The 12,947-nt window shown below is 48.7% G+C and overlaps 1 protein-coding gene across 3 annotated transcripts in view; it reads right to left on the bottom strand.

Moving 5' to 3' along the window:
* Window positions 1-12,947, bottom strand: part of FRMD5 (FERM domain containing 5) — a 352,011-nt gene that overhangs the window by 10,389 nt on the left and 328,675 nt on the right. For 2 of the 3 annotated variants that reach the window (XM_007467530.1, XM_007467531.1), the window contains exons 8-10: window positions 6,078-6,166; window positions 2,974-3,037; window positions 2,288-2,379 (exon numbers count right to left, since the gene is read on the bottom strand). In XM_007467530.1, the coding sequence (XP_007467592.1) occupies window positions 2,288-2,379; window positions 2,974-3,037; window positions 6,078-6,166 (245 nt within the window). The remainder of the gene's footprint in view (window positions 1-2,287; window positions 2,380-2,973; window positions 3,038-6,077; window positions 6,167-12,947) is intronic. The other variant, XM_007467532.1, reaches the window with a different exon arrangement.

The following is a 12,947-nucleotide window of genomic DNA, read 5'->3' as shown; positions in this document are numbered from 1 at the left end:
GGAAAGAGAATGCCACCTGCTGAATCTCAGCCAGGCCACTGGTTAGCAGTGTGACCCTGGGGAAATTTTTCCTCTCTTAGCCTCATTCTTATCTATAAAATGGTGGAGCTGGGACTGCTTGACCTCAGGAGTCCCTTCCAGTCCGCGTATTTGAGAATTCGTGTCCATGTCTGGGTAACTGTGGGTGGAGAAGAGAGTAGTGCCCTTCCTATTCCATCTCCTTCTTGGAGAGAACCTAAAGTATATTGTCACATTAGAGACTCTGAGAAGTCGTGAAATGAAGAAACTAGCTGAACTTTAATAAAAGTTCCACCATTTGTTTGAACTTGGAACCATTTGCCCTCCCTCAGAAAGCCCATTAACACCACTTTCAAGGCTGTGAACAGCTGAGGTGGAGACTCTGGAAGCCACCCTTGAGTGACTGCTCTGATCCCTGTACTCTCACTTAGAAAGGGAAGCTTGGGCAGAGCTGCCCAGATTGAATCTCCTAAGACCTGACCCCATCCACAACACGCCCTGGGTGCCTGTAGTGCTAACCCAGCTGGGAACCAAACTGGTCTGAAGCCTTTGTCCTGAGCGGGCAGTGAATATTTAGGGAGTTGTCCCTATAATCCATGAACAGCAGGTGCTGGGGACACCATCCCCACCTGTCTCAGGGCTCCATGAGGCTCTGAGCCTACTTACTCTCCTGTCTGAGCACATTCTTTTTCTTTTTTTTTGGTTTAAAATATTTAATACATGTTAGACACGTAAAGTTATTTTTATCTGAGCATGTTCTTGAGCCTGACCGGCTCCCTTCAAAGCACTAGGCCAAAAGTGGGGCAGGGATCTGCCCATGACAGACACTCTGAGTGAGGCCGAAGTGGCTCCTGCTAGCGACTTGGCATAAATGGGGGTCTGACCCAGGCTAGAGGCTTTTAACACCTAATTAGCAGTCATGGAGAACAGTGAAAAGCGGCCTTGGTTTCCAGTGTGGATGTTGGCAATCTGTTAAGGAAAGACTCAGAAACTGAGTTTGGTCACAGGTTCAGAAGCACAGTTCTGTTCCCATGGCTCAGACGGAAAAACAAAGGAGGGCCTCCAGAAATGGTGCTGAAATGTTTTCTCGGCTTTCCTTGGACAGCCAGGGACTGAATAGGAGGGAAATGTGAACACATGAAAGTCTTCCGAGTGTCTTCTCCATGAGAAGAAAGAAGCCCTCTCAGGTGAGAATTCAGGCTGCCCATTCAACTCACCCCTGCTTCTGGTATCAGATGCACAGAATTTATTATACAACTCAGAAAGCCTGCCCAAGAAACAGCCTGTGGGGGCCAGCATCCCACAGCAGTCAGCAGGTAGCAGAGTCTGTTAAGTGGGAAGGAAGATGGTGCCCTCCCAGCCCAGAGCAATTCTGCTCTGGATCCTTCAGGTTACTGGAGGGAGAACTATGGCCTGTCAGGAGAGGAGTATACCATACATTCTGTCTTATGTTGTTCTGATTAAGATGCAGCTTATTAAAGCATAAGTCATGGCATTCTATTTTAAAAACAAGACCAAGGGTTTTAGCGAAATACACTTCATCTGGCATCACCCCAGTTTCTCGATGGGCTATTTCTTTGCTCCCTAATGCTTTTATAACAACTTTTTTAATCAAAGAAAACTGGGCACAAAAGCCTCAATATACTTTACAAAATCATTTGGTAAGCTAAGCTCTCTCCTTTGCCCCAAAGCTGCTATCTCAGTAACAGTCAAGTCCTTGCTTCCTCCGGCTACCCGACCCCCGGCTCCTGAGCACTTGGCCTGTCAGTGACACACCAGGAAGGGCTGGTATCAACCCCAGCTCAGCACCAGGCCACCCACTGGGGAGCGGGCCCCAGAGTCTCTCCAAGGCTTAGGGAGCTGCTCTGGGCTGTGCCTGTTCCTTCATGGAGCTCTTGTATTCTGGGCTCTGAATGGCTCCAAGGGGCCAGCTTTATTCAAGTCAGGTACCTATGGGCTTTCTCTGGCCCAAGCCTTACCCTGAAAAGACCCAGAACTGCTTTGCCACTGGGGGCTGTCCAACGACATCGCAAGGTAGACACCTTGGGCAACTCCACTGACACACATTCCCAGACATCAGCTCTGACCCTCCAGGTGGTACAGACAGCCACCCGGAAAGGGGTCTGAGTTTTATAAGGAAGCCCAGCCTTGTCATCTCATGTCTCCTTTGTCAGAGTTTCTCAAACTTTCCTGCCCATTGTTCCTCTAAAAGTAGCTTCTATGGCTTTGGCCCTGATAAAGGCAGTTCCCATCCCAGGTGTCCACTCACTTGTAGAAGGCTTGGTTCTCTATCCCACATTTCCAGAGGTGCTTGCAGGCTTCTGGAGTTGGAGCAAAATATGTGAGAATAATTTTCTTTTCCTACAAAAAATCCCACATAGAAACATCTGAGTGTGGATGGCAAAGTGAAGGGTGAAGAGGGCCAGGACACTGAGCCCTGAGCTGCCTGAAGGCTCCCCAGTGCTCTCAGGGAGAGGCTTCAGACGGGGAAGGGGCTGCCTGGCCGGAAGAGAAGCCTGCAGCACCCACAGGACAGAGCTGAGTTCAGTGCAGAAGGGCACACCTGGCAGGTCCAATCAGAGTAAGTCTCTGCTGGCACCGCATGAACCAAGTGAGCCCTCCCCAGAGAAAGTGGCACTCTCATCTGGAATTTTTTTTTTTTCGGTATTATCTTCCTGGAGTTTTCATATGGAAGCAAAAGAATCTTACTCTGTACTTCCTGGAGGTATGGAACCTCTGAGGGTCACCAGCATCCCTGAGGAAGTCCCTGTGCTCCAGGACCTACAGCCACCTCTCGTCATCTCATGTCTCCTCACCTCAAGCCTTGAACTTGGTCCCGGCTTGGCATGCAGGGGGCTTAGCTCTGCCTGGATGGACCACTTTGGTTCAGCCCTGGCCATCAGGAGCCACCCCAGTGCCCTAGCCCTCCGTGAAGAGAAGGAAGCCAGCACTCACCTCTTTCTGACTTACGTACAAATAAAAAGTCTTTCCTTCAAATTTCAGCTTGGTCACCTCATTCCTACAAGCACAAAGAGAGCGCCCGTCATCTCACTGTGGGCTGCTTGCTCACAGCTAAGTCTTGTAGATGCACAGCCCACCCCGACTGGAAGGGGCTCCAGGCACAGACACAGTTTTAGCCAAAATTAGAACTGAAACAAGACAGCAGCGCAGGGGCCTTAGAGAACAGTTGTTGAAACAGTTCAATCCACAGTTTTCTGGTCAATCACACTATAATAATAGGGTGATAGGAAGATTTCGGGCTCATCAACATTGGCTGTAAAAGGGAAACGTTTGCATGGGAAGTGAGTCTAGGTAGAGTGGTCCTGGGCCATTTCGGGATTTGGTTCATAACACAGGTGCATTATCTTGATGGGACTGTCAAATGTAAGATGCCACAGGTAGCTGATGAGGCCAAAGTTCAAGATAACAGCAAATAATGAAAAACAATGCGACCAGGTTCTGAGGGAGTTGAGTCTTTCAGGTGACTGTGCCACTGGATGGAAAATGCAGTTTAATGCAGACAAATGTCAAATGATCTCAGGGAAGGGGGCAGGGCAACATACCAAAGAGAGAGAACAGATTACATGGAACAGTCATGCAGCGTACTGACCAGGAAAGGGGCTTAGGGGTTTTTGTAGAAAAATCCTTGAAGCCACCAGCCCAGTGAATGGCTGCAGTAAAAGAGGCAAACAGGATACTGGGGTACATCCACCCGCAGGACAGACACAAATCAGAAGAAGTGACATGGTTACTGTACATGGCACGACTTAGACCTCACCTCCACATACTGCTCTCAGCCTTGGTTACATTTACAAAATGGAAAAAATGACTGGGGTCTTAGGTGGATGTCCCTGAGAGCCAGAGAACTAGGCCTCAGCATTGGTCACTCCTCACTTCCCTTCCATTGGCCTGACACAGCTACCCTCTGGAGCCTGAAGGCCCTCCTACCTCACTGGGGGCAGAGTCTTTATTTTTCTACCCAACTGGGAGACCCCAAGGAGGTCTGACCATGCATATCTGCCTCCACTTGGCTTCTTCCTCTTTGCGATTTCTAGGGAGATTTCCTCAATATCCTAGAAAGTAGCAGAAAGGTAGTGAAAACAATGTACCCAGTTTACTACTGGACAAAACTCAGGGGACAGAGGAAGGTCACCTGTTCCCTGGAAATCATAGCTGGGTCAGGATGAGAGCTCACAACTTCTGACCACCAGTTCTGAGCTAGTACAAGCCACATGGGATTCCTTCCCTGTTAGATTCCCTCCCAATCAATCAATCTCTCATACACATACAGAATACAATAAATATCAATTGATTGATATATAAACAAGCACACAGATCATCCTAGGCTTCAATAAGCAAGATAGGAAAGTAGGAAATTTTCTATTGGCAGTGTGATTAAATTTACATCTATTACTTTAAAGTTGAGGCATATGAAGAGACGTCCTGAAGAAATGGGCTGTGAGAGAAGCTATAGAAAGAAAAGGGTCTGGGACAACCCAGTGAGCAGCAGGGCTTCTGGAGGGTAAGGATACTTTAGGGACTACAGGCCCCGGTGTGTCCTACCTGTTTCTAGCTAAAATGCCCCCTACCAGCCACCTCATAAAGACAGCTACCCTGGTTGGAGTGTGGCCAGGATCTGGGCCTTCTAAGGAACATCAGACGACCCAGAGGTCTCCAAATAGCAAGTGCTCCTCCCTGGGAGAGCAGTGGCCTGACCCTGTTCATTGTCTTTTTCTGAAAAGTATCTTGTTGGACAGAAGACCCCAAACCCTCACCATCTTCACCCAAGAAGTGCAGTGAGTGGGCCAGCTTGAGAAGGGGTAGCAAATGGGCGTGTTGGGGAGCACACCGGTTAGCCCAGTGCAGCAGGCCACCCTGGGAAGGGGTTTTCTGGGGAATGGGGCCTGGCTGGGCATGTCTGGGGAGCAGTTTCACAAGCACTGTGGTTGATCATGTCGCCAAGCTTCACAAGAGCCACAAGGGTTGGAAAGGGGGTGTCTGTCCACAAGCTAACAGGGGAGCCGAAGAGGATGTCGCAGGAGAGCTGGCCTGCAGCATCCCCAGCAGAAAGCTCACCAGGGAGCAGCTCTGTCATCAGGTTCCCCGCTAGCTCTTCTTGAGAAGGCGGAAGAAACAAGACAGGAGCAGGCTTCCCTGGCTGAGCTCTGCTGGGCCAAGGAGAGACACCTGTCCAAGCCCCTGAGAGGAGCTGGCCAGCTTAGGCTTGGCAGTCTAAGGTCCAGGAAGGTTCAGAGATCACAGGGGCTTAGTAAAATATGCAACATGAGGCTGCAAGATGTTTGCATGGGCCAGAAAAAGGGTCTCTAGGAGAGCCAAACGTCCATCAGCAAACCAGAGTCTGCTGCATCGGCTCACAGAGCCACGCAGCAGAACAGACCCTGACAGGTGGGCGGAGAGGAAGCAGTTCCGAGCAGCTGTGGCTGCAGCAGTGGCTCTTGCCTGCTAGCATTGGGAGTGGGAGAGGCAGGGGAGGGAAGAAAGAGTGGGGACGTGACTCTTGGAGGCTGAGGACACCTTAGCCCTGAAGAGGGGCAGGAGACAGAGCAGCATCTGTGCTCCTGCAGGCAGTGCCCACCGTGGGGTTTGGTCCGAGGAGGGTGTTTTGCCAGAGCAACAGGGTAACTTATATCTGCCCCAGGGGTCATTGCAAGCCCTCCTTCGTTAGGAGAGTGGGTAAGGAGTAAACATCCCTGCAGATGCTACGGTCCTCAGCGGGGGACAGTCCCAAGGACTCAGTTCTCATGGGAACTTTGCTTCCCTAACATTGGCTCCAGCTCTAGACGTCTCATCCTACCCAGAAACCAACTTTCTATACCCTTTCTCTCTCTGGAGAGGCTGTTGGCTCTCAGGAACACCCCTGTGGAAGCATAGGATCCCTAGAAGAGACCACTACCTTCATCAGTTACCATTATGGATGCAAGGCTTTGGAGAGGGCTCAGAACCAGAACTCGCCCAATCACAGACATAGGACATGGGAACCACAGCCCTCCCCAGTTGGTGAGGTATAAAAAGCCTGTTTTGGAAATAAAGATACTCACCATTTAATGAAGTGGACCCTCTTGTTTCCTTGCAGAACAACAAACCCAAAAGGAGTGAAGGCCAGAAATGCAGCATTTCCTGACACGTCCTGTAACACATAAAGATTTCTCATCAGGGTGATGCAGGCATAGAGGTAAAAGGGTGAGAAACACACTTGTTCACTGGGGATACAGGGTTAATACTTGGCCATTGGTCACAGAGGGAAGAGCCTGGCATTTGGAAGTAATAGCCAAGTTACTTACCTTTTCTGAGCCTCGGTGGCCTTAACTGTAAGTTGTAGATTATAGTACCAATCTTAGAAAGCTGTTGTGAATATCCAAAGAGAACCGCAAACCCTCACACATTGCTGGTGGGATTGTAAAATGGTGCGGTCACTTTGGAAAGCAGTTTGGAAGTTCTTCAAACTGTTAAACGTAGAGTTACCATATGACCCAGCAATTCCACTCCTAGGTATGTACCCAAGAGAATTGAAAACTATGTTCACACAGAAACTTGTGCATGAATGTTCATAGCAGGATTATTCATACCGGCTGCAAAGTGGACATAATCCAAATGCCCATCAGCTGATAAGTGAATAAACAAAATGTGGTACATCCACACAATGGAATATTATTCAGCAGTAAAAAGGAATGAAGTACTGATACCTGTAACAACACAAATGAACCTTGAAAACATTATGCTAAGTGAAAGAAGCCAGTTACAAAAGATCACATGTTGTATGCTTGCATTTATATGAAATTTCCAGAACAGGCAAATCCACAGAGACAAAAAGTATACTACTGGTTGCCAGGGGCTGTGGGGCAGAGGAGATAGGGAGTGACAGCTAATAGGTACAGGGTTTATTTTTGATGGTGATGAAGATGCTCTAAAATTAGATAGTGGTGATTGTTTCACAATTCTGTTAATGGACTAAAAACCATCGAATTGCACACTTTGAAAAGGATGGATTTTTTTGACGTGTGAATTATATTTCGAGAAAGATGTTCTGTGTGAGTGAGAGAGAGAATAGCAGTTATCATTATCACGATGGCCTGACACACTGGGCTCCCTCAGGAAAGTTTAGCTGAAGAAAATATAAGAAGCAACTGGCCAAGTGGAACAGCTATCGCCAACCCTGTGGTGCCTGAACCAACAAAGAGGCCTCCTGGTCACCTGTCACTATCAGTTGGTAAACACAAGGCTTAAGGTTCTACTGGGCAAAGAGGGGAGAAGGTGCAGAAGCTGTAGGTCCTGGTTCCATCACGTGGGAAATGAGCTCCAGGAGGCCCAGGTCTTTTCTAGCCTGGGATGGGACACACAAAGCTGGGTGATGATTACATTCTCTCACCTGATAGCGGCCACAGGTGAGAATCTGTTCTGTCAGGGTGTGTGTTCAGGTGGCCAGAAAATTATGCCAGGCTGCTGATCGAATGGGCATGAAGGCCAGTTGTCTGGGCCACAGCTCAGATAGTGCCATGGGGTCGGGGCCAGGCCCCTGGTGTGATGGGTGCAAGTGTGGGCCGTGGCTGTCAGGCTCTCCTAGTCTCTCCCGCCTTCAGGCTTTGCCTCCCTGGCACAGATCTTCAGCCTAATCAGTCCTAAGAACAGTGGGGCCTCTGCAGGGCCTCATGAGCCTTGCCTCAAGGAAAAGTGCAGTTTTGCCTTAAAGCTATCTCTTAGAGTCAGGATTACAGGTGTTAGCATCTGGGCCCAGGGAATAAACTAAATATATATTTTGCAGACATTTGAATTAATGCATAGTTGTTACTGTCCTTTCCTCAGGGTCTGTCGTGACCCCAACACTTGGCTGCAAGCACAGTGTCATTCAACCCATGGGCACAGCAAAATGCTGTTTAAAAATAACCTGAATGGAGATACTTTGAAGCCACGGGGCTGGGCTTCCCCTAGCCTGTCATCAGGGCTTGGTGGTGGGTGCTAACAGCTGAGCGCCAGCACTGCACACAAACACTGTCCCTGCCAGGGGGCACCGGCACTAACTGGGCAGGCTGGCCTGGGGTCGGGGGCGGCGGTGGGTGAGGAAGGGCTCTGCGCGCAGGGTTGGAGGGTGGGCACTGGGAGGCCTTCAGCTCACTGTGCAGGCAGGACCCGAGGAAGGCCTACAACTGCGGGTTTAGACAGAGACTCGAGGGTGGAGGCCTTACCTTATTTGTACTCAGAGAACAGGCCTGCAGCAGACGTTTATCAGGAGATGTGTGAGGCAGTGAGGTGGGGGCCAGAGGGACCAGTGTGGCTGCCGGGGGCGGGGGAAGCCCACACGTGAGCAGAACGAGGGGAGGCACAGTGGGGCAGGGGGGGAAGGTGTCTTCTGCTGCTCGCTGAAGGACAGGCCCAGGAGGAAGAACAGGTGGAAGGATGGAAAGGAAGGGCAGGGCCTGCAGAGGCTTGTGGATGGATTGTGGATGGTAGAGGAGGGACGGGAAGCAGCAAAGTGGGCGGGGAAGGCCTCCTTCCAGGTCTCGCACTCCAGGCCCGTGGGCAACGATAGAAGAGCACCTGCACCAGAACCACGGGCTCCGGGTCGGTCGGCCCAGGTCCTGGCTCTGCATTCACTGCCCGTGTGGCCTCAGCCAGGTCCCTTCGTTGCCCTGTGTTTCAGGCGCCTCGCTGTCAAGTCAGGGTTGATGATATCATCTGCCTCTTAGGCTGTGCTCAGTAAGCACCCAATACATGCTAATGGTTGTGTTGTTGTTAACAATATTATAGCTGCTACTGATTAGCTGAGTTTATTGAACTCAATACAGAATCTCTTTTAAAAAAGCCTAACATTTTACTATTTTCCCTGATGCTGATGGATTTAAATTTTGCTACTTAGGAAAAGAGGGTGTGGGAAGTTGAGGTAGAAAGGGAGAAGTTACTCATTGTTAGGGACCATGGAGAAGGGGGTTGTGGGTGATACATTAGGGGTCCGGGGGAAAGGTGAAGTGGGCAGGAGGGGAAGGACGTCTGTGAGAGTCATCGCAGTGACAGGCCTGTCTCTGGCCAGAGCAAAGGGAAGGGCAGGTCCTCCCACGAACTGGGTGGTGCTGGCCATCTGCACCGCCCGGACACCACAGGGCCGGCCTCCAAGTGAAGGCAGGTATTGGAGTTAGAGGGGAACAGTCTCTCCTGACCAGACTGGCTGATTTGGAACAGGAGACAAACTGGGAGCAAATCCCTATTAGACGCCAATAAGTATTACTTATTATTCCAATAAGTAATAATAGCACCTTATGCAACCCCAATCCATCCTCCCATTTGAAGAGAGCAATTATCCAAACTGCTTCCAATGCAATAGTTGCAGATGAAGCTGCAAGGCCCTGGCACGTGGGCATCCACAGTGCGGGCAGCTGGGATGTTTGCTATGCGTCTCTGGCACATGAGGCATGGGATTGGAATTACAACAAGAAACCTCACATCTGGACGAGCATCAGGGAGTTCCCTGGTGGTCCAGTGGTTGGGATTCCACGCTTGCTTTCACTGCGGAGGGCTCAGGTTCAATCCCTGGCTGGGAACTAGGATCCCCCAAGCTGTACAGCGTGCCCGAAAAAAAAAAGAGCGTGGACCAGCGTGAAAACACAAACAGGCAGCCACAAGTTTCCCAGTTTCTTTCATCTAACAAGCCATTCTCCTTGTGAGCCTGCCCTTTGGATTTGTATGTGGAAGGACAAGTTATGTGACAAAAAGAGAAGGAAATGAGGATGAGGAGAGAAGTGACACAGATGGCAGTAAGCTGCTCCTCAGCTCTTCCATCTTATCAAGCTGGATTCTATCTTTCCTCCCTGTCCCCTGCCCATCCCAATGCAATCAGCACCCACAGGACTGAGCCATTAATTATCTGGGAGGTGGAATAAAAACTCAGGTCTTGACAGCCCCACAGCAGATATCGCCAGGCCCACTCTACATCAGGTAACAGTCAAAAGACTTTAGTTTGCTTCTATGGTTGTGAGGTGACAAATCTATTTGCAGTTTTTCATCCTTGTGGAAGGAGCTTCAGCCTTGGCTTAAGAACCCAACTGTGCTTCTTATTTGCTCTGTAACCTACTTGCTTCTCTGGACCTCAGTTTCCTCATCTGTAAGATGGGGACAATAATACATACTCCAAGAAATACTATTGATACTTCCATCTGGTTTTAGGGAGATGTGGCCTAAATGATGTACGGCCAGGACAAGGCCACTGTGTTTTTCTTGAGGAGGGGATGGATTTGCACAGTCATTCATGTTCATGTGGAACCCACCATCAAACCTGACCTGCATCAATACATCATCATCAAATTTTCACCCTAAGCTGATCACTCTGTCTAGAGAAGGATTTTTGGAAATCATAGTACTGACTGGTTCTTGGAAATAGGGACATCTGGCCATCTTTGCCCAGATCTACCTCCGGATACAATGAAGTAGACTTCTGTCTGCTGCTCCCCAGAGGACATCCTGGATGTGACTGAGTCAGGACCACAGCATTCTTGGTTGTTATGCCTCTCAAAGTCAGCCATCCCCTCTCTGGAGCACGACTGAAACTAATTCAGTCTGGGTGGATGAAGCCTCTATTATTCTTAAAAAACCTGAGAGAAGATTCCATATCCTCTTCCAGACAGCAGTGCCCATTCCTGAAAGGGCTCATAGCTGGGGACCTTCACATTCAATCAGTCATGAAAACCACCCAGTTTCAATACACTGAAACACAGCCACAAGAAACCAGAGTGGAAATGAGGAGGAGGAGGCAGGCATCCTGGAAGAGGCTCGGCGTCAACCCGTGACAGCTCAGAAATGGAAATCTGGGCAGAAACTTGCCACTTAAGTGGCTTTAGTTCCTCATTTTGGCAGTAAACCTAACACGCTCCCCGCAGTGTAGCCAAGAGGGGCCCACCTGAGGGTGAGGGCAAGTCATCACTGATGCTTCTTGTTCTGCTTCTCTGAGGTCAAGGGCAACATGTCAAGATGGGGAGTGGGTTTATTTAGAGAGGAGCTTTGGTAGCTGGATTATGAAAGCAATGATCCTATTTTAAGAGCAAGGGAATGACACTATCATTTTATTTGTGTGGCTGATCTAACCGAGACCCTGCTGAAATCAATTTTCTCCTGGTCTATACAAAACAGACATAAAGCCATTTGGTGAATTTATATTACATTTTTCTATGATGATTTCAGTAGTCTCGTAGGTCTTTTGTCCTCTCTTGATCAGAACTGGCAGTGAGTCCCGCTTTGTTCCTAAATAAATGCCATCTCTCCAGATGGAAGACCATGAATGATAACTGAAAGAGCATAGCACTGAGACTCCACAACTCCAAGCTTGAGTCCCAGTACCGTCCTTGCCACTAACACTGGACATGTTAGTTAGTTCCTCAGAGCTCAGTGTTTTCATCTTAAAAAGAAGACAAGAATGTCTTCTTTTTTAAAAAATAAATTTATTATTTTATTTATTTATTTTTGGTTGCATTGGGTCTTCGTTGCTGTGCACAGGCTTTCTCTAGTGGCGGCAAGCGGGGGCTACTCTTCGTTGAGGCACATGGGCTTCTCATTGCGGTGGCTTCTCTTGTTGTGGAGCATGGGCTCTAGGCATGCGGGCATCAGTAGTTGTAGCAGGCGGGCTCAGCAGTTGTGGCTCATGGGCTCTAGAGCACAGGCTCAGTAGTTGTGGCACACGGGCTTAGTTGCTCCGTGGCATGTGGAATCTTCCTGGACCAGGCCTCAAACCTGTGTCCCCTGCACTGGCAGGCGGATTCTTCTTCTTTTTTTTTTAAACATCTTTATTGGAGTATAATTGCTTTATACTCTATTATTGTGTTAGTTGCTGCTTTATAACAAAGTGAATCAGCTATATGTATACATATATCCCCATATCCCCTCCCTCTTGCATCTCCCTCCCACCCTCCCTATCCCACCCCTCTAGGTGGTCACAAAGCACCGAGCTGATCTCCCTGTGCTATGCGGCTGCTACTCACTAGCTATCTGTTTTGCATTTGGTAGTGTATATATGTCAATGCCACTCTCTCACTTCGTCCCAGCCTCCCCTTCCCCTTCTCCATGCCCTCAAGTCCATTCTCTACGTCTGCGTCTTTATTCCTGTCCTATCCCTAGGTTCTTCAGAACCATTTTTCTTTTTTTTAGATTCCATATATATGTGTTAGCATACAGTATTTGTTTTTCTGACTTACTTCACTCTGTATGAAGTCTCTAGGTCTATCCACCTCACTACAAATAAGTCAATTTCGTTTCTTTTTATGGCTGAGTAATATTCCATTGTATATATGTGCCACATCTTCTTTATCCATTCATCTGTCGATGTACACTTAGGTTGCTTCCATGTCCTGACTATTGTAAATAGTGCTGCAATGAACGTTGTGGTACATGCCTCTTTTTGAATTATGGTTTTCTCAGGGTATATGGCCAGTAGTGGGATTGCTGGGTCGTATGGCAGTTCTAATTTTAGGTTTTTAAGGAACCTCCAAACTGTTCTCCATAGTGGCTGTATCAATTTACATTCCCACCAAGAGTGCAAGAGGGTTCCCTTTTCTCCATACCCTCTCCAGCATTTTCTGTAGATTTTTTGATGATGACCATTCTGACCAGTGTGAGGTGATACCTCGTTGTAGTTTTGATTTGCATTTCTCTAATGATTAGTGATGTTGAGCATCCTTTCATGTGTTTGTTGGTAATCTGTATATCTTCTTTGGAGAAATGTCTATTTAGGTCTTCTGGCAGGCGGATTCTTAACCACTGTGCCACCAAGGAAGCCCAAGAATGTCTTCTTGGCAGTGTTGTTGTAAAGATTAAATGAGATTGGGACTTCCCTGGTGGTCCAGTGGTTAAGACTCCACGCTTCCACTGCAGGGGCCACAGGTTCGATCCCTGGTCGGGGAACTAAGATTCCCACATGCCATGTGGCGTGGCCA

The sequence above is a fragment of the Lipotes vexillifer genome, unplaced genomic scaffold, assembly GCF_000442215.2.
Source record: "Lipotes vexillifer unplaced genomic scaffold, Lipotes_vexillifer_v1.1 scaffold722, whole genome shotgun sequence".
Taxonomy (NCBI): domain Eukaryota; kingdom Metazoa; phylum Chordata; class Mammalia; order Artiodactyla; family Lipotidae; genus Lipotes; species Lipotes vexillifer.
The sequence above is the reverse complement of the archived record's forward strand: the minus strand, read 5'-3'. Positions and strand labels throughout refer to the sequence as shown.